This window comes from Mobula hypostoma, chromosome 4 (assembly GCF_963921235.1).
Source record: "Mobula hypostoma chromosome 4, sMobHyp1.1, whole genome shotgun sequence".
NCBI lineage: Eukaryota > Metazoa > Chordata > Chondrichthyes > Myliobatiformes > Myliobatidae > Mobula > Mobula hypostoma.
Window position 1 is genome coordinate 96831138 of NC_086100.1, and position 21426 is coordinate 96852563.

General features: G+C 41.4%; 1 protein-coding gene across 2 annotated transcripts in view; it reads left to right on the plus strand.

The window, feature by feature from the left end:
* The window catches only part of septin2 (septin 2), a 115737-nt gene that overhangs the window by 30810 nt on the left and 63501 nt on the right, over positions 1 to 21426 (plus strand). For both annotated transcript variants that reach the window (XM_063046220.1, XM_063046221.1), the window contains exons 3-4: positions 3422 to 3584; positions 13826 to 13912. In XM_063046220.1, coding sequence (XP_062902290.1) covers positions 3422 to 3584; positions 13826 to 13912 — 250 coding nt within the window. The remainder of the gene's footprint in view (positions 1 to 3421; positions 3585 to 13825; positions 13913 to 21426) is intronic.

Consider the following 21426-nt stretch of genomic DNA (forward strand, 5'->3'; position numbering starts at 1 on the left):
GAAGTATCTTGGTGATATGACTCATTAAACTTATGGTCCTCTGTAATTCACATTTTGTTGCTCCAGGTTTCTTAGGAAAATTGATCAATAATACCACCTCTATACCATAGTATAATAGAATTAGCAGGAAATGACCATCCCATATATCCATTCCAGTTTACTATGCAGAAGCCTCTTAACACAGCATCACTTTCAGCTTTCTATTCCTTTGACCTCTATGAGCTAGTACATCTTTTCTTTAAAAGCCTCCATGCTCCTTGCCAACTCTTAGCAAGTTCTATGCTTTTAACAACTCTGTATAAAGATGTTTCTCCAAAATTCATTGTAGATTTTTTCATAATTATTGTTTGCTTATGGTTCCTTGCTCCAGCTCTTCAGCCTTATCCCGCTTACCTACCAACAGCGAGTAATTTTATAAACAGATGTCATGAGAACATCATAAGAACATAAGAAATAGGAGCAGGCCATTCGGCCCATCGAGCCTCCCTCACCATTCAGTAAGATCGTGGCTGATCTGTCCGTAACTCAGCTCCATCTACCTGCCTTTTCCCCATACCCCTTAATTCCCCTACTATGTAAAAACCTACCTAACTGTATCTTAAATATATTTAGTGAAGAAGCCTCAACTGCTTCCCTGGGCAGAGAATTCCAGAGATTCATCACTCTCTAGGAAAAACAGTTTCTCCACATCTCTGTCCTGAACCTCCTCCCCTGAATCTTGAGGCAATGCCCCCTAGTTCTAGTCTCACCTACCAATGGAAACAACTTTCCTACTTCTATCTTGTCTAACCCTTTCAAAATTTTGTATGTTTCTATAAGATCCCCTCTCATTCTTCTGAATTCCAGAGAGTATAGTCCCAGGCGACTCAATCTCTCCTCGTAGGTTAACCCCTTCATCTCTGGAATCAACCTGGTGAACCTCTTCTGCACTGTCTCCAGAGCCAGTATATCCTTCCTCAAGTATGGAGACCAGAACTGCACACAGTACTCCAGGTGCGACCTCACCAGTACCCTGTATAGTTGCAGCATGACCTCCCTGCTCTTGAATTCAATCCCTCTAGCAATGAAGGCCAACATTCCATTTGCCTTCTTAATAACCTGTTGTACCTGGAAGCCAACTTACTGCGATTCATACGCAAGCACTCCCAGGTCCCTCTGCACAACAGTGTGCTGCAGTCTTTCACCATTTAAATAATAATCTGCTCTTCTATTATTCCTTCCATAGTGGATGATCTCACATTTACCAACATTGTATTCCATCTGCCAGACCTTGGCCCACTCACTTAACCTACCTATATCCCTCTGCAGACTCTCCACATCCTCTGTACAATTTGCTTTTCCACTCAGTTTAGTGTCATCAGCAAATTTTGCTACACTACGCTCAGTCCCCTCTTCCAAATCATCAATGTAAATGGTAAACAGCTGTGGGCCCAGCACCAACCCCTGCGGCACCCCACTCACCACAGACTGCCAACTGGAGCAACACCCATGTGTACTAACTCTCTGCCTTCTATTGGTTAACCAATCCACTGTCCATGCCAATACACTTCCTCTGACTCCATGCATCTGTATCTTATTTATAAGTCTCTTGTGCGGCACCTTATCAAACGCCTTACGGAAATCCAAGTATACGACGTCCACCTGTTCCCCTCTATCCACTGCACTCATTATGTCCTCAAAGAACTCCAGTAAGTTTGTCAAACAGGACCTGCCCTTTCTGAACCCATGCTGTGTCTTGTCTAATGGAATCACTCCTTTCTAAATGTTTTGATGTTTCTTCCTCAATGACAGCTTCAAGTGTTTTCTCAACTACAGATGTTAAGCTAAATGGCCTATAACTACCCGTCTTTTGCCTGCATCCTCTTTTAAAAAGTGGCATGACATTTACTGTCTTCCAATCTGCCGGGACCCGCCCGGAGTCTAGAGTATTTTGATAAATGATTACCAACGCATCTACTATAACCTCTGCCAAATCCTTCAGCACCCTGGGATGCATCCCATCAGGACCAGGGGACTTATCTACTTTCAGGCCCTCTGGTTTGCTCATCATTATCTCTTTAGTGACAGTGATTTTATCGAGGTCCTCACCTCTCATTTCGTCCAGAACATCATTCTCTGGCACGGTCCTCTGCCGTGAAGACCAACACAAAATAGTCATTCAATGCCTCAGCCATTTCCTTATCACCAATATCAATTTCCCCTTCTCGTCTTATGGCCTATGTGGACTTTAGCCACACTCTTCTGCTTTGTATATTTATAAAAACTTTTGCTATCTGTTTTTATATTTTGTGCAAATTTACTTTCATACTCTATCTTCCTTTTCCTTATTTCTTGTTTAGTTGTTCTTTGTTGCTTTTTAAAGTTTTCCCAATCCTCCAGTCTCCCACTACTCTTTGCGACTTTGTACACATGAGCTTTTAATTTGATACTGTCTTTTATTTCCTTAGTTGTCCAAGGCTGGCTCTCCCCACACTTTCTGTCCTTACTTTTGACTGGAATATACTTTTGTTGAGCACTGTGAAAAATCTCTTTGAAAGTATTCCACTGTTCCTCATCTGTCCTACCAAATAGCCTGTGCTCCCAATCCACATGAGCCAACTCCTCCCTCATCCTGTTGCAGTCTCCCTTGTTCAAGCATAATACACTAATTTTTGATCTAACCATTTCCTTCTCCTGTATGCGAAATTCATTCATACTACGATCACACTTTCCAGAGGATTCCTGACTACAAGATCGTTAATCTTACCTGTCTCATTGCACAAGACTAGATCTAAGATAGCATTTTCCCTTGTTGGTTCACTAACATGCTGCTCAAGAAAGCCATCATGGATGCATTCTGTGAAGTCTTCCTCAAGATTTCGTTGACCAACCTGATTCAGCCAATCAATGTGGAAGTTAAAATCCCCCTGGTCATGACAGATCTCGACACTGCAATTCAAATGGAAAGCAGTTATCAGAAGTATTGGAAGAATGTTACAACATGGCAAATTCTGTGTTCATGAGATGCATATATGTACAAGTCTTGGGCTATTCTAGATCTGCGTAAATATATCTGAACCAATTTATGTCAAAAAATGCTGGTTACTGCCAGAACTAGAATTTAGATCAATATGCATGGGCCACTGCAGGTATTTTATATGGGTATTACATTTTTTGGGGAGATAGGACATCACTTTGTCCAATTTCATGAAGAATCAATGTTCTTCAATCAGAAATTTTCACCATTTAGACCTTTAACTCAAAAGAAGGGAGGGCCATCAATGTCGGCCATGTGTATGTGGTTTTGAGAACTGCCAGCTTGTGGAGACCATGGGAAAAGGGCTTGGTGCATAACTAAATGATTTTTGGATTTTTTGTGTGAATGTTCAAAGATCATTGAAAGAATTGATTTTATAATTTAAGCTGATTTACTTTCTTCTAGATGTTGCAACAGCAACAGCTACTACAGCAACAACAAGGACAGCAGCAACAAGCCCAGTTCACAAATCCTGAAACTCCTGGGTATGTGGGATTTGCAAATCTTCCAAACCAGGTACATCGCAAGTCTGTGAAGAAAGGATTTGAATTCACACTCATGGTAGTTGGTAAGTGTTACTGAAAATGTATCCAAAGAAATAAAAAAAATTAACTCATTGCATGCTGGGTTTGTGGGTGTACAGAGCTGGAAGTTTTTCTAGCTAAGGCTGATGTATTGGAATATAGCCTCTCCCAGGCCCACATTTTGTACAGCTAGTATATGCAGGTGAGAGGTGGGTGATATGGACCTCAAAGTTCAAAGTAAATTTATTATCGAAGTACATAGTGAATATGTCACCATAAACAACCCTGGGATGCATTTTCTTGCGGACATACTCAACAAATACATAAAATAATAACCATAACAGAATCAATGAAAGACTGCAACAACTTGAGTGTTCAACTGGTGTGCGAAAGACAACAAGGTTCAAAGGTCAAATTTAATGTCAGAGAAATGTATACAATATACATCCTGAAATGCTTTTTCTTCGCAAACATCCACGAAAACAGAGAATTGCCCCAAAGAATGAACAACAGTTAAATGCGAGAACCCCAAAGTCCCCCCCAGTTTCCCCCCTCCCATGTGTAAGCGGCAGCAAGTAACAATCCCCCCTGCCCCCATTGGCAAAACAAAAAGCACACCCGCTACTGAGCACAAGCGTGTGCTAAATGATAGCAAAGAAGCAGACCAAAGTTGCCCTGAAGGCTTCACATTTCATCCGACATTCGACAAACCATGGGTTCTCTCTCTCCCTGGTAAGGGAGAGGGAAGTGTCTCCCATTTTCACAGCGAGCAGGAGACACAACTACAACCTGCTGGTTTACGATGTTAAAAGTCCGTTTCATCGCTTTTTCCGAGCTCTGTGTCCGAAGATTGTAAAGACCTCGGGTCTTCAGGCCTACAGCGAAAGGTTTTCCGGCCTCCCTGACAACACAGTCTCCTACCGTGACATCGACCCTCGATCCACTCATCTCCAGAGCTACGAGATCTTAGGCTTCTGAACATGATTGAGACTCTGAGGCCAAACCCTTGGCATGTTGAATAACGGACAGTTGTGGAACTCCTCGAACGGGTCCCATTCCCACAAAGAACTGAAGCCTGCATGTAACTCCAGGTCAGGGTCTTCAAAAGAACCCTGAAAGGGAAAAATAAAGATACTAAAAGTGGAAATAGAGTTGTTTCTGAAGATGCAAGCAAAGGAGTCGCCGTTACAAATTGCAAAAGTAACGCTCAGCTATATTGGCTCGTATATGTCTAGGGGAAATCCCGCCCAGCACCGGCCTGAACGCTTCCCGCTGAGTCGGTTGCTGTACCACTGCCACCCGAATCAATCCCAAACATCAATCATCAGCCAGCACACACAGTACGTTTTACCAGGTACACTTTATAGGTATTACTAAGTCTATGAAATTAATACAAGTTCGATACAGAAAAGGAAGTAATTGGAAAGAAAAGGTGCCAGACTTATCAAAGTCCAAGTTCTTCGTGCACAAGTTGGAGCTCAGAAATTCCTGACAACCACCTGGGCCCCGTCGACCCGCGGCTCGGGACCGCCCGGAGTGATCGATTGGAACCTTTCCGCACGTCCGCCGTCCTCTCCGTCTCTCCTCCGACTCCCCGCCAAAGGACCCCATTCCCAGTCATATGAGACAGCATTATCACCAGAAGAATGATAACATGAATACCCATTGGCTAATAGCACCCTGCTGTCTGTATTAACCCAAGCAAATGTCTAGGGAGAGACTTTCTCAGCATTTAACATAACATACATACACAGCAATTTAAAAGATTAACATAACAAAGAAGCCATTTTAAATTTAACATACAAAAAAAAGAGACCCCGTACACAAATACAAAAAGAAAGAAAGTAAAAATAAGTAATAACATCAGCGTGAGATGAAGAGTCCTTGAAACTGAGTCCAGTTGTTGTGGGAATGTTTCAATGATGGGGTAAGTGAAGTTGAGTTGAAATTCTCCCCTTTGATTAAAGAGCCTGATGGCTGAGGGGTAATAACTGTTCCTGATCCTGGTGGTGTGAGTCCTGAGGCTCCTGTAGCACTTTCCTGATGGCAGCAGCAAGAAGAATGAATGTCTCCAAAACACATCTATAGAAATTTGTCAAGAGTTTTAGATGTCATGCAAAATCTTTGCAAACTCCTAAGGAAGTAGGGGTGCTGCCATGCTTTCTTCAGGACAGGTCCTCTGAAATTGGTAACCCCAAGGAATTTAAAGTTGCTGACCCATTCTTCCTCTGATGAGGACCTCTGGTTTCCTCCTGATGTCAATAATCATCTCCTTTGTCTTGCTGACATTGAGTAAGTGGTTGTTGTAGCACTACTCAGCCATATTTTTGAACTCCCTCCTCTATGCTGATTCATCACTGCCTTTGCACACAGCAGTGGTGTTATCAGCAAACTTGAATATGGTATTGGAGCTGTACTTAGCCACACGGTCATAGGTGTAGAGTGAGTAGAGCAGGGGACTAAGCATGCAACCTTTTGGTACACTTGGATCGAGGTTGTGGAGGAGATGTTGTTGCCAGTCCGAACTAATTCCAGTCTGCAAATGAGGAAATCGAGAATGCAATTGCACAAGGAGGTATTGAGAACAGACTTTGAAGCTTATTGATTAATTTTGAGGGAATGATGGCATTGAGTGCTTAGCTGTAGTAGGTAAAGAGCATCCTGATGTATGTGTCTTAGCTGTCCAGGTGTTCCAGGTTGAGTGAAGAGCCAGTGAGATGGCATCTGCTGCAGACTTGCTTTGGTGGGCAAATTGGAGCAAATTCAAGTCGCTCTCAGGCAGAAGTTGATGTGTTTCATCACCAACCCCTCAAAGCCCTTCATCACTGTGGACTTGCAGGTTGTTGAGCACTGCAGGCATCTTTTGGCATGTGGAAACTCATTTTGTGTCTGTGTTATCAATAGTTCACAGGAACAGAGCCCTGCCACAACCTCTGTACCTTATACAATGAAGAATTATAAATGTATTTCCAATCACATTGATCCCTGATTTCCAGGTGATCTCCCGCAGTGATTAGACAGTATTGTATTCTATTCTTATTACTGTCATATATCAATTTGTTTTTTTCTTTTTCCTTTTCTCTCTTTGCTTTATTTCATACTAGGTTTCCCATTCTGACTTGGAAATCATTGCAACAGTAAGAAGGTGGTAACTGGCCAAAGTTCTGTAGAATCAAATGCTGTAAAACAAAATCGTCTGAATAAGAATGATAAGTGGCATGGTCGCGGAGCAGTTGGCGCTTTACAACACCATCATTCGGCGTCAGCTCCCACCACTGTCTGTAAAAAGTTTATATTTTCTTGCCAGGACTGCGGTTTTTCTCTGGGTGTTCCAGTTTCCCCTCACACTCCAAAGACTTGATTAGAGTTTGAGAGTTGTGGGCAACCCCGGTTGGTGCTGGAAGTGTAATGACTTGCGAGCTACCCACAGCACAATTCTTGCTAATTTGATTTGACACAATTGACGCATTTCATTGTATGTTTCAATGTACATGTGACAAGAAAGTGAATCTTTACATCTTTAGTTTTTTCCATGTTAATTAATGTGCTGACTTCCAGTGTTACTTTAATGGTTTCACATGTATTCTCAAATCCTTCACTCATTTACCTCAGTTTATGCAAGTAGTTCTGATTTTCCTAAATTGCATCACCTTGCACTCTCCTTTATTCATTTTTTGCTTAACCACTCAGGCATGCTTTTTGTGTCCATTAATAATTAATTTGATTTTCAACTTGTCTCTTTGTTAGTACCAAGATTCCAGGGTTAGGATAGGTAGGAGCTACCTATCCCTGCATCTGGGCCAGGGATCACTAATCCTGCCAGATGTGTCATCCCAAACTGTCAAAATGAAATACTTGAAGCTGTTAGTTCAGATGGGAATTGTACTCTGTGTATTCATTAAACACATCAAGATTTGATATAGTAGTTCTAAATTCACACTTGCTTTGACAACTGGTATAAGATGGAGTTGGCTTTACTCAAGCTCTGATTGCAAACACAATATGCAAACACTAACACCTTTCATGGTATACTGCTCATCAATGCATGAGGTAGTTAGTTTTGGTCATACTTGTCGCTTCCTTTTGTTTGAAGTAACGTTGTAAGTGCTGATTCTAGGGTCTTCATGTGTTTGTTGGGTTGATTGCTAAGAAGTTCAGTTTCCAAGTCCATCTCTCCCCTATTGCTCCTGTCCTAAGTGATGAGATGAAATCAGTAGACCAGTCCAAACCTGATGCATTTTGTCTAATTTTGTCATATTGCAGCACAACTGTCTTCCATAGTAACACCTCCATTTTCTGTTTTGGCTGTGTAGAGCCCAGCTATTGCTAATAAGCTAATCAGATTTAGGGGAGCTGCAAGTTAATAGTTCATGATCAAGTCGTACTGCTTAGGTATTTCCCTGTCTTAATTCAGGCCTTCAGCTATCTTTTATGAAAGTATCTTGAATATTACTGGGGATGTCTTGGCGAGGTCGCATTGTTCCTTTCTTATTTCACCACAACCTACTGTCTTGTTGCTTCCAATTTATTAAACCACTAAGACATTGGGTTGTTATAAAGCAGGCTAATTTCCCAATTTATTACTATCACCCAGTGAAACTGAGAGATTGTTACTTTGTAGTGTTGTACCTGTTCCATCCTGTAAGTTTCATTTTGTATGAAACTCCTTTTTACTGGCCGTCCCTTGCTAACAGCCTCTGACTCAGCTGTGTGAAAACCACTTTTCTCAGACTCTGTATGTCTAGGGTAGATATGACCTGGGTCCTGCCAAACCTGTGAGGTTGGGATGTCTTGCCCACCCGAACCCCAATTTGTGTGAATGCTGTGTAGCTTATTGCTCCCTCCTGTCAGCAAGAAATTACAGGATGTACACTGCATACAGTTACAAAGAAAATATATTTAAGAATGTTAACTTAATCAGTTGTTAAAGAAACAAAAGGCCCCATCATAACTGAACAGTCAAGTGTGCACATAAGTTGAAGCTCAATTTGAAATTGTCTTTAACTTGTGCACTGGACCCTCAGTCTGTGTGAAAGCGCACACCACCTTCTGAATGTCACTTGAAATCCATCTCGAACAAACAGGCTCTTCCACAGAGTATTGGTCCTTCCTCCTTGAAGCCATTCATCTGCACAAAGCACCTTGTGCAACAGAGACAGCCTCCTCAGCCATCTTCCCTCCTGTTCTCTCCCAGCTCCCACCAAAAAACACCCCTCTATCCACACTGGTGTCCATCACAAACATCTCTCTGCTCAGAGTTCTCTGGAACCTTCTCCTAATTCCACTATCTTGATTGGCTGACACCACATTCCCTAAGTTGAACAGCGAAGCTCCTTATCTCAGCTCAAACCCATACAGGCTGAAAGCACAACAGACTGCTCTTACAGAACTGCTAAAATGAAGTGTTACATGTCTTTGTTTTTTAAATGGGTTCTTTTAGGTTTTTTTTATGGCTGCCTATTAAGAGAGGAAACTCAAGGTTGTATAACATATACATACTTTGATAATGTACTTTGAATTTAATGCTGGAGGTTCAGACCTTCAGTTAAGTCACAACTAATCTCCTTTTCTTGTAGCATTCTGGGAGAAGTTTGCAGACCCTTATCAATCCTTTTATGTGGTAGCCACCAGGCCATTGTCTCCCACACCATCACCGACTTTATCCGCTCAGGGGATCTCCCATCCACTGCTACCAACCTTATAGTTCCCACACCTCGCACTTCCCGTTTCTACCTCCTACCCAAGATCCAAAACCTGCCTGTCCTGGCAGACCTATTGTCTCAGCTCGCTCCTGCCCCACCGAACTCGTTTCTGCATACCTCGACACGGTTTTATCCCCCCTTGTTCAATCCCTTCCTACCTATGTTCGTGACACTTCTCACGCTCTTAAACTTTTCGATGATTTTAATTTCCCTGGCCCCCACTGCTTTATTTTCACCATGGATGTCCAGTCCCTATATACTTCCATCCCCCATCAGGAAGGTCTCAAAACTCTCCGCTTCTTTTTGGATTCCAGACCTAATCAGTTCCCCTCTCCCACCACTCTGCTCTATCCAGCAGAATTAATCCTTACTCTTAATAATTTCGCCTTTGGCTCCTCCCACTTCCTCCAAACTAAAGGTGTAGCTATGGGCACCCGTATGGGTCCTAGCTATGCCTGCTTTTTTGTTGGCTTTGTGGAACAATCTATGTTCCGTACCTATTCTGGTATCTGTCCCCCACTTTTCCTTTGCTACATCGACGACTGCATTGGCGCTGCTTCCTGCACGCATGCTGAGCTCGTTGACTTTATTAACTTTGCCTCCAACTTTCACCCTGCCCTCAAGTTTACCTGGTCCATTTCCGACACCTCCCTCCCCTTTCTAGATCTTTCTGTCTCTATCTCTGGAGACAGCTTATCCACTGATGTCTACTATAAGCCTACTGACTCTCACAGCTATCTGGACTATTCCGCTTCTCACCCTGTCTCTTGCAAAAATGCCATCCCCTTCTCGCAATTCCTCCGTCTCCGCCGCATCTGCTCTCAGGATGGGGCTTTTCATTCCAGGACGAGGGAGATGTCCTTTTTTAAAGAAAGGGGCTTCCCTTCCTCCACCATCAACTCTGCTCTCAAATGCATCTCCCCCATTTCACGCACATCTGCTCTCAATCCATTCTCCCGCCACCCCACTAGGAATAGGGTTCCCCTGGTCCTCACCTACCACCCCACCAGCCTCCGGGTCCAACATATTATTCTCCGTAACTTCCGCCACCTCCAACAGGATCCCACCACTAAGCACATCTTTCCCTCCCCCCACCTCTGCTTTCCACAGGGATCGCTCCCTATGCGATTCCCTTGTCCATTCGTCCCCCCAATCCCTCCCCACTGATCTCCCTCCTGGCACTTATCCGTGTAAGTGGAACAAGTGCTACACATGCCCTTACACTTCCTCCCTTACCACCATTCAGGGCCCCAGACAGTCCTTCCAGGTGAGGCGACACTTCACCTGTGAGTCAGCTGGGGTGATATACTGTGTCCGGTGCTCCCGATGTGGCCTTCTATATATTGGCGAGACCCGACACAAACTGGGAGACCGCTTTGCTGAATGCCTGTGCTCTGTCTGCCAGAGAAAGCAGGATCTCCCAGTGGCCACACATTTTAATTCCACATCCCATTCCCATTCTGACATGTCTATCCATGACCTCCTCTACTGTAAAGATGAAGCTACACTCAGGTTGGAGGAACAACACCTTATATTCCGTCTGGGTAGCCTCCAACCTGATGGCATGAACATTGACTTCTCTAACTTCCGCTAATGCCTCACCTCCCCCTTGTACCCCATCTGTTATTTATTTTTTTTACACACATTCTTTCTCTCACTCTCCTTTTTCTCCATCTGTCCCTCTGACTATACCCCTTGCCCATCCTCCTGGTTTTCTCTTCCCCCCCCCCCTTGTCTTTCTCCCTGGGCCTCCTGTCCCATGATCCTCTCATATCCCCTTTGCCAATCACCTGTCCAGCTCTTGGCTCCATCCCTCCCCCTCCTGTCTTCTCCTATCATTTTGGATCTCTCCCTCCCCCTCCCACTTTCAAATCTCTTACTAACTCTTCCTTCAGTTAGTCCTGACGAAGGGTCTCGGCCGGAAACGTCGACTGTACCTCTTCCTAGAGATGCTGCCTGGCCTGCTGCGTTTACCAGCAACTTTGATGTGTGTTGCATGTGGTAGCCTCAAAGTGTTGGTTCAAACTGAAAACACTTTCCATTCTTTTCTGTGATGGTTGTTTTTAGCCCTTTGATTAGAAGCATACGTTTCAGTTAGTGTTTCCAACTTCTTCCCAAAGGATATTACTATAACACTGAATCTCAAAACCAGCCATCTTTATAGCTCAGGGCAAATCTGACAAATGATGTTCCATTATGGATAGTTTTGATTTGGAGTTTAGCATCATGGAAAAGGATAGAATCAAAGAGGACAGGAAAATTTTTAATTGGGGAAAGACAAATTATGAGGCTATAAGGCTAGAACTTGCGGGTGTGAATTGGGATGATGTTTTTGCAGGGAAATGTACTATGGACATGTGGTCAATGTTTAGAGATCTCTTGCGGGATGTAAGGGATAAATTTGTCCCGGTGAGGAAGATAAGGAATGGTAGGGTGAAGGAACCATGGGTGACAAGTGAGGTGGAAAATCTAGTCAGGTGGAAGAAGGCAGCATACATGAGGTTTAGAAAGCAAGGATCAGATGGGTCTATTGAGGAATATAGGGAAGCAAGAAAGGAACTTAAGAAGGGGCTGAGAAGAGCAAGAAGGAGGCATGAGAAGGCCTTGGCGAGTTGGGTAAAGGAAAACCCCAAGGCATTCTTCAATTATGTGAAGAAAAAAAGGATGACAGGAGTGAAGGTAGGACCGATTAGAGATAAAGGTGGGAAGATGTGCCTGGAGGCTGTGGAAGTGAGCGAGGTCCTCAATGAATACTTCTCTTCGGTATTCACCAATGAGAGGGAACTTGATGACAGTGAGGACAATATGAGTGAGGTTGATGTTCTGGAGCATGTTGATATTAAGGGAGAGGAGGTGTTGGAGTTGTTAAAATACATTTGGACAGATAAGTCCCCGGGGCCTGACGGAATATTCCCCAGGCTGCTCCACGAGGCGAGAGAAGAGATTGCTGAGCCTCTGACTAGGATCTTTATGTCCTCGTTGTCCACGGGAATGGTACCGGAAGATTGGAGGGAGGCGAATGTTGTTCCCTTGTTCAAAAAAAGTAGTAGGGATAGTCTGGGTAATTATAGACCAGTGAGCTTTACGTCTGAGGTGGGGAAGCTGTTGGAAAAGGTTCTTCGAGATAGGATCTATAGGCATTTAGAGAATCATGGTCTGATCAGGGACAGTCAACATGGCTTTGTGAGGGGCAGATCGTGTCTAACAAGCCTGATAGAGTTCTTTGAGGAGGTGACCAGGCATATAGATGAGGGTAGTGCAGTGGATGTGATCTATATGGATTTTAGTAAGGCATTTGACAAGGTTCCACATGGTAGTCTTATTCAGAAAGTTAAAAGGCATGGGATCCAGGGAAGTTTGTCAGGTGGATTCAGAATTGGCTTGCCTGCAGAAGGCAGAGGGTGGTGGTGGAGGGAGTACATTCAGACTGGAGGATTGTGACCAGTGGTCTCCCACAAGGATCTGTTCTGGGACCTCTACTTTTCGTGATTTTTATTAATGACCTGGATGTGGGGGTAGAAGGGTGGGTTGGCAAGTTTGCAGACGACACAAAGGTTGGTGGTGTTGTAGATAGTGTGGAGGATTGTCAAAGATTGCAGAGAGACATTGATAAGATGCAGAAGTGGGCTGAGAAGTGGCAGATGGAGTTCAACCCGGAGAAGTGTGAGGTGGTACACTTTGGAAGGACAAACTCTAAGGCAGAGTACAAAGTAAATGGCAGGATACTTGGTAGTGTGGAGGAGCAGGGGGATCTGGGGATACATGTCCACAGATCCCTGAAAGTTGCCTCACAGGTGGATAGGGTAGTTAAGAAAACTTATGGGGTGTTAGCTTTCATAAGTCGAGGGATAGAATTTAAGAGCCGCGATGTAATGATGCAGCTCTATAAAACTCTGGTTAGGCCACACTTGGAGTACTGTGTCCAGTTCTGGTCACCTCACTATAGGAAGGATGTGGAAGCATTGGAAAGGGTACAGAGGAGATTTACCGGGAAGCTGCCTAGTTGTTGTTGATCAGAGATTAAGGGAGCTAGGGCTTTACTCTTTGGAGAGAAGGAGGATGAGAGGAGACATGATAGAGGTGTACAAGATAAGAGGAATAGATAGAGTGGATAGCCAGCGCCTCTTCCCCAGGGCACCACTGCTCAATACAAGAGGACATGGCTTTAAGGTAAGGGGTGGGAAGTTCAAGGGGGATATTAGAGGAAGGTTTTTTACTCAGAGAGTGGTTGGTGTGTGGAATGCACTGCCTGAGTCAGTGATGGAGGCAGATACACTAGTGAAGTTTAAGAGACTACTAGACAGGTGTATGGAGGAATCTAAGGTGGGGGCTTATATGGGAGGCAGGGTTTGAGGGTCGGCACAACATTGTGGGCCGAAGGGCCTGTACTGTGCTGTACTATTCTATGTTCTATCATGGAATACAATTTAATGTGGAACTTTATAGCTACCTTGTGGTATATTTTATTTCTTCATCTTTGATATAATTCTGCAGGGACTTAAAGTTGTGAATGTGAGAAAAAGTTGTGAAAGAATATTAGTATGAAAACCTGACCATGTATTTTGATGTATTTTTCTACATAGGTGAGTCAGGTCTGGGAAAATCAACACTCATTAACAGCCTATTTCTGACTGACCTCTACCCTGAAAGAATTATTCCAGGAGCTGCAGGTAAGGTCCACATAATTCTATTTATAATTTTACTTTAATCAATATTGGTGTGATATACACACAGTGGCCAGTTTATTAGATACAAGCGTGGAACCCGATGTGGTCTTCTGGTGTCGTAGCACATCCACTTCAAGGTTTAACATGTTGTGCATCCACAGCTGCTCTTTGCACACCACTATTTACACTCATGATTATTTGTTATCTTCCTGTCAGCTTGAATCAGTCTAGCCATTCTCCTCTGACCTCTTATTAAAAAGGCATTTTCATCTACAAAACTGCATTCGTTGGATGTTTTTGTTTCTCGCACCATCCTCTGTAAGCTCTAGAGACTATTGTGTGTAAAAATCCCAAGAGATTGGCAGTTTTTGAGATACTTAAACCACCATGCTTGGCACCAACAATCGTTCCACAGGCAAAGTCACTTTAGATCACATTTCTTTCCCATTTTGATGTTTGGTCTGAACAACTGACCTCTTGACCATGTCTGCATGCTTTGATGCATTGTTGCTGCTGCATGATTGGCTGATTAGATATTTGCAATAACAAGCAGGTGTACCTAATAAAATGGACACTGAGTACATGTTACTAATAACCCAGAAACCGGAATTCAGATCAATCATGGTAGCTGTGGAATTGTAAATTTGAATTAATAGTCTGCTTTTTAACAATGGAATAACGGGTAATAGTGGTAGAATCCATTCTTCACTAAAATTCTTTTTGGGAGGAATTTAACGTACTTAGTTGAATGCTGTGCGCATGGAGTCAGTGTGCCAGGCTTTGAAATAGCCTGGAAATTCAATTATTTGTAGTGTAGATGTTAGTAGCAAGGATAATTGTGAAAACGTGCTCGGTAATTGTCATTCTGCGTGTGTGCACTTGTTGAGATGGATTTTTAGAGCAGTTTGTCGTTGAGCCGACTAGGCAATCAGCTATACTCAATTGGGTATTATGTAATTGGGGAGCTTAAGGTAAAAGAACCCTTAGGCAGTGATCGCAATATGATTGAGTTCAACTTGAAATTTGATAGGGAGAAAATAAAGTCTGACGTAGCAGTATTTCAGTGGAGTAAAGAAAATTACAGTGGTATGAGAGAGAAGTTGGCCAAAGTAAATTGGAAGGAAGTGCTGGCAGGGGTGACAGCAGAGCAGCAATGGCATATGATTTTCTGGTAAAAACGAGGAAGGTATAGGATAGATGTATACATAGAAACATAGAAAATAGGTGCAGGAGTAGGCCATTCGGCCCTTCGAGCCTGCACCGCCATTTATTATGATCATGGCTGATCATCCAACTCAGAACCCCACCCCAGCCTTCCCTCCATACCCCCTGATCCCCCTAGCCACAAGGGCCATATCTAACTCCCTCTTAAATATAGCCAATGAACTGGCCTCAACTGTTTCCTGTGGCAGAGAATTCCACAGATTCACCACTCTCTGTGTGAAGAAGTTTTTCCTAATCTCGGTCCTAAAAGGCTTCCCCTTTATTCTCAAACTGTGACCCCTTGTTCTGGACTTCCCCAACATCGGGAACAATCTTCCTGCATCTAGCCTGTCCAATCCCTTTAGGATTTTATACGTTTCAATCAGATCCCCCTTCAATCTTCTAAATTCCAACGAGTACAAGCCCAGTTCATCCAGTCTTTCTTCATATGAAAGTCCTGCCATCCCAGGAATCAATCTGGTGAACCTTCTTTGTACTCCCTCTATGGCAAGGATGTCTTTCCTCAGATTAGGGGACCAAAACTGCACACAATACTCCAGGTATGGTCTCACCAAGGACTTGTACAACTGCAGTAGTACCTCCCTGCTCCTGTACTCGAATCCTCTTGCTATAAATGCCAGCATACCATTTGCCTTTTTCACCGCCTGCTGTACCTGCATGCCCACTTTCAATGACTGGTGTATAATGACACCCAGGTCTCGTTGCACCTCCCCTTTTCCTAATTGGCCACCATTCAGATAATAATCTGTTTTCCTATTTTTGCCACCAAAGTGGATAACTTCACATTTATCCACATTAAATTGCATCTGCCATGAATTTGCCTACTCACCCAACCTATCCAAGTCACCCTGCATCCTCTTAGCATCCTCCTCACAGCTAACACTGCCACCCAGCTTCGTGTCATCCGCAAACTTGGAGATACTGCATTTAATTCCCTCATCCAAGTCATTAATATATATTGTAAACAACTGGGGTCCCAGCACTGAGCCTTGCGGTACCCCACTAGTCACCGCCTGCCATTCTGAAAAGGTTTATTCCCACTCTTTGCTTCCTGTCTGCTAACCAATTTCCTATTCACATCAATACCTTACCCCCAATACCGTGTGCTTTAAGTTTGCACACTAATCTCCTGTGTGGGACCTTGTCGAAAGCCTTTTGAAAAATCATGGACTCTGGCGTGGTGCCGCAGGACTGAAAAATTGCAAATGTCACTCCACTCTTGAAGAAAGGAGGAAGGCAGCAGATAGGAAATTATAGACCAGTTAGCCTGACCTCAGTGATTGGGAAGATGTTAGAGTCAATTGTCAAGGATGAGTTGATGGAGTACTTGATGACATAGGACAAGATAGGACAAAATCAGCATGGTTGCCTGACGAATCTGATGGGATTCTTTGAGGAGATTACATGTAGGATAGATAAAGGAGATGCAGTGGATGTTATACTGTATATTTGGATTTTCAGAAGACCTTTGACAAGGTGCTGCATGAGGCTGCTTACTAAATTCGGAGCCCATGGTATTACAGGAAAGTTAGAGCATTGGCTGATTGGTAAGAGGGATCACTTTTTTGAGGATGTAACTAGTAGAGTGGATAGGGGAGAACCAGTGGATGTGGTATATTTGGATTTTCAAAAAGCTTTTGACAAGGTCCCACCCAGGAGATTAGTGTCCAAACTTAAAGCACACGGTATTGGGGGTAAGGTATTGATGTGGATAGAGAATTGGTTTGCAGACAGGAAGCAAAGAGTGGGAATAAACGGGACCTTTTCAGAATGGCAGGCAGTGACTAGTGGGGTACCGCAAGGCTCAGTGCTGGGACCCCAGTTGTTTACAATATATATTAATGACTTGGATGAGGGAATTAAATGCAGCATCTCCAAGTTTGCGGATGACACGAAGCTGGGCGGCAGTGTTAGCTGTGAGGAGGATGCTAAGAGGATGCAGGGTGACTTGGATAAAATTCATGGCAGATGCAATTTAATGTGGATAAATGTGAAGTTATTCACTTTGGTGGCAAAAATAGGAAAACAGATTATTCTTTCTTTCTAAATCTTTTTATTGAATAAGTATACAAAAAGGTAAGCCATATAGGCACTAATACACTGTTAGAATATAATAAAATTACAGGAGATATTAATACAGAAAAAAAAGTGATACAAACAATGTAATTTAAACATAACATACTAAGGTAACATAATAGTATACTAATTTTTATATATATATAGAGAGAGAGAGAAAATATCAATAGAGAAAAGGGAAAAAAATAACGCAAAAAAACCCACCGTGCAACTAAACTAAAAGCAAAGCAAAGCAATGGGCTAACTTGGAACCAAGTAGAGTTAAAGAACTTAAAATCACGTCCTCAAACCCGACCTCCGTTAAAAACAGTAAAAAAAAACAAGAAGGGTATATAAATATGGAGCAAAAAAGAGAAGAAAAAAAAATTACATTAAATGAAAATATTGAATAAAAGATCTCCAGGTCTGTTCAAATTTAAGTGAGGAATCATAAAGATTGCTTCTAATTTTCTCCAAATTCAAGCATAATATCGTCTGAAAAAACCAAAAAAAGGTGGTTGGAGCGTTAAGCTCTTTCCAATGTTGTAAGATACATCTTTTCGCCATTAAAGTAAGAAATGCAATCATTCTACGGGCTGAAGGAGAAAGATTACTGGAAATTTTAGGTAGTCCAAAGATAACAGTAATAGGATGAGGAGAGATATCTATATTCAATACCTTTGCGATAATATTAAAAATGTGTCTCCAAAAAGTTTCCAGAGTAGGACAAGACCAAAACATATGAGTTAAAGACGCTATCTGCCCCGGACATCTATCACAAAAAGGATTAATATGAGAATAAAAGTGAGCTAATTTATCTTTGGACATATGTTCTCTATGAACAACTTGAAATTGAATTAGGGAATGTTTAGCACAGATAGAGGAAGTATTGACTAATTGTAAAATCTGCCCCCAGTCATCCACGGAAATGATAGACCCCAATTCCTGTTCCCAATCTACCCTAATCTTATCAAATGGAGCTTCCCTAAGTTTCATAATAATATTATAAATCATAGCCGATGCACCTTTCTGACATGGATTAAGGTTAATTGTAGTATCTAAAATGTATGTAGGAGGAAGCATTGGAAAAGAAGAAAGTATAGTACTTAGGAAATTTCTAACTTGTAGATATCTAAAAAAATGTATTCTTGATAAATTATATTTATTAGATAATTGTTCAAAAGACATAAGGGAACCATCTAAAAATAAATCCAAAAACCGTGAAATACCCTTAGTCTTCCAAATTTGAAAAGCACGATCCGTAAAAGAGGGAGGAAAAAATATGTTACCTGAAATAGGAATCGCTAGCCCAAATTGGTTAAGATCAAAAAATTTTCTGAATTGGAACCAAATACGTAAGGTATATTTAACTATCGGGTTAGATACCTGTTTAAGGTGTTTCAAATCAAAAGGAAGAGAGGAACCTAAAATAGAGCCAAGTGTATAGCCCTGAACAGATTGTAATTCCAATGCTACCCATTTAGGAATGGATAGTATATCCTGGTCAAGTAACCAAAATTTCATATGTTGAATATTGATTGCCCAATAATAGAATCTAAAGTTAGGTAATGCTAAACCTCCATCTCTCTTAGCTTTCTGTAAATGTATTTTACCCAGTCTCGGGTTTTTATTTTGCCAAATAAATGAAGAAATTTTTGAGTCAACTTTATCAAAAAAAGATTTTGGAACAAAAATCGGTAATGCCTGAAATATATATAAATATTTTGGCAGAAAAAAACATCTTAACTGCATTAATACGACCAATCAAAGTTAAATATAATGGAAACCATTTAGATGAAAGTTAAATAATATGGTCAATTAAGGGTAAAAAGTTGATCTTAAATAAATCTTTGTGTTTACAAGTAATTTTAATCCCTAGATATGAAAAATAATTATTAATCAATTTAAATGGAAAGTTATGATATAAGGGAAGTTGTTTATTAATCGGGAAAAGTTCACTCTTACTAAGATTTAATTTATAACCTGGAAAGAGACTAAATTGTGCTAATAACTCTAAAACAGCAGGAATGGATTTTTGAGGATTAGAAATATATAAAAGTAAGTCATCAGCATAGAGTGATATTTTATGGGACTTTAAGCCCCAAGTTATCCCAGTAATATTTGGAGATCCTCGAATAGCAATTGCAAGAGGTTCTAATGCAATATCAAATAATAAAGGACTAAGAGGACAACCTTGTCGAGTAACTCGAAAAAGAGGGAAAAAAGGTGAGCTTAGAGAGTTAGTACGGACCGAGGCCACAGGAGAATGATATAACAGTTTGATCCAGGATATAAATTTCGAGCTATAAATTAAACATTTCAAGCACCTTAAATAAGTAAGGCCATTCTACTCTATCAAAAGCTTTCTCAGCATCTAAAGAGATAACACACTCAGGAACATTTTGTGAGGGGGTATAATCAATATTTAACAGTGTGCGAATGTTATAAAAAGAGTAACGACCTTTAATAAAACCCGGTTGGTCTTCCGAAATAATAAAAGGAAGTACTTTTTCTAATCTGTTTGCTAATAATTTAGAAAAAAATTTTAGAGTCAACATTTAATAAAGATATTGGTCTATAAGATGCACATTGAGCAGGGTCTTTATCCTTCTTTAATATTAGAGAGATTGACGCTCTATTGAAAGTTTCGGGAAGTTTACCAAGTTTTAATGAAGCCTCGAAAACCCTACAGAACCAAGGGATTAATAAAGGTGCAAAACATGTATAAAATTCTATGGTAAACCCATCAGGGCCAGGAGCTTTCCCCAGGTTCATAGAGGAAATAACATTCTTAATCTCATCAGTGGTAATGGGAGTATCTAGCATAGAAGACATATCCTGTGAAATCTCTGGGAAGTCTAGGTTATCTAAAAAAGTCGTTCATATATTTAGAGTCTCGAGGAGACTCTGATTGATATGAGTAAGAATAAAAATCAAAGAAAGTTTGATTAATCCCCGCATGATCAAGTATCAGTTGATCATTTTGATTATGAATCTGATTAATTTGAGATTTAGCATAATTAGACTTCAATTGGTTAGCCAACAGTTTGCCAATTTTGTCACTGTGTACATAAAATTCACTTCTTGTTTTCTTTAATTGGGTTACAATCGAGGATGAAAGTAATAAACTGTGTTCCATTTGAAGTTCAGTTCTTTGTTTATATAACTCCTCAGAGGGAGCTGTAACATATTTCTTATCAATTTCCTTAATCTTGTCCACAATTACCAACTCCTCCTGCTTCAGCTTCTTCCTCAAAGCAGCAGAATACGAGATGATCTGACCACGAATATAAGCTTTAAAAGTATCCCAAAGAATGTTCACAGAAATATCCTCTGTATAGTTGATTGTAAAAAAAAAATCAATCTGTTCATTCATAAAGTTAACAAAGTCCGAGTCCTGAAGCCACAGCGAATTAACACGCCATTGTCTATTATTTTGTGTATTGGCCTGAATTTTAATAGAAAGCTTAAGTGGAGCATGATCTGAAATGGTTATAGAGTCATAATCACATTTAATCACTGAAGAAATAAGACGAGAGTCAATAAAGAAATAATCAATTCTTGAATAGGAATGGTGAACATGTGAAAAACAAGAAAATTCTTTTTCCTGAGGATGCAAAAAACGTCAAATGTCCGTCGACCCAGAATCAGAGAGGAATGAATTAATCAAAGTTGCAGATTTATTAGGTAAGGTCCGTAGAGGAGCCGAACGGTCCAAAGCTGGAGATAAACAGGTATTAAGATCTCCGCCCCGATCAATGAAATCTCATTCAAATTCGGGAACTGATTAAATAATGATTTATAAAATTCCGGACAGTCCATATTGGGAGCATAAACATTAACCAAAACTACCTTTTTATTAAATAGTAGACCACTAACCAGTAGAAATCTACCATTCGGATCAGAAATAATATCATGTTGTATAAAAGTAACTGAGGAGTCTATAAAAATAGAGACGCCTCGAATCTTAGCGTTAGAGTTCGAATGGAACTGTTGGTCCTTCCAGAATTTAAAAAAACGTAGTCTGTCCTCCCTCCGCACATGGGTCTCTTGTAAAAATAAAATTTGTGCTTTAAGTCTCCGGAACACTTTAAAAACTTTTTTTCCTTTTAATAGGATGGTTAAGACCATTAGTATTCCAGGAGACGAAATTAATAATAGACTCCATAAACCCTAAAGTCAACCCGCAACAAGGAGGATTGACAATAGGCTCGACCCACGAACCCGGAAAGGGAACA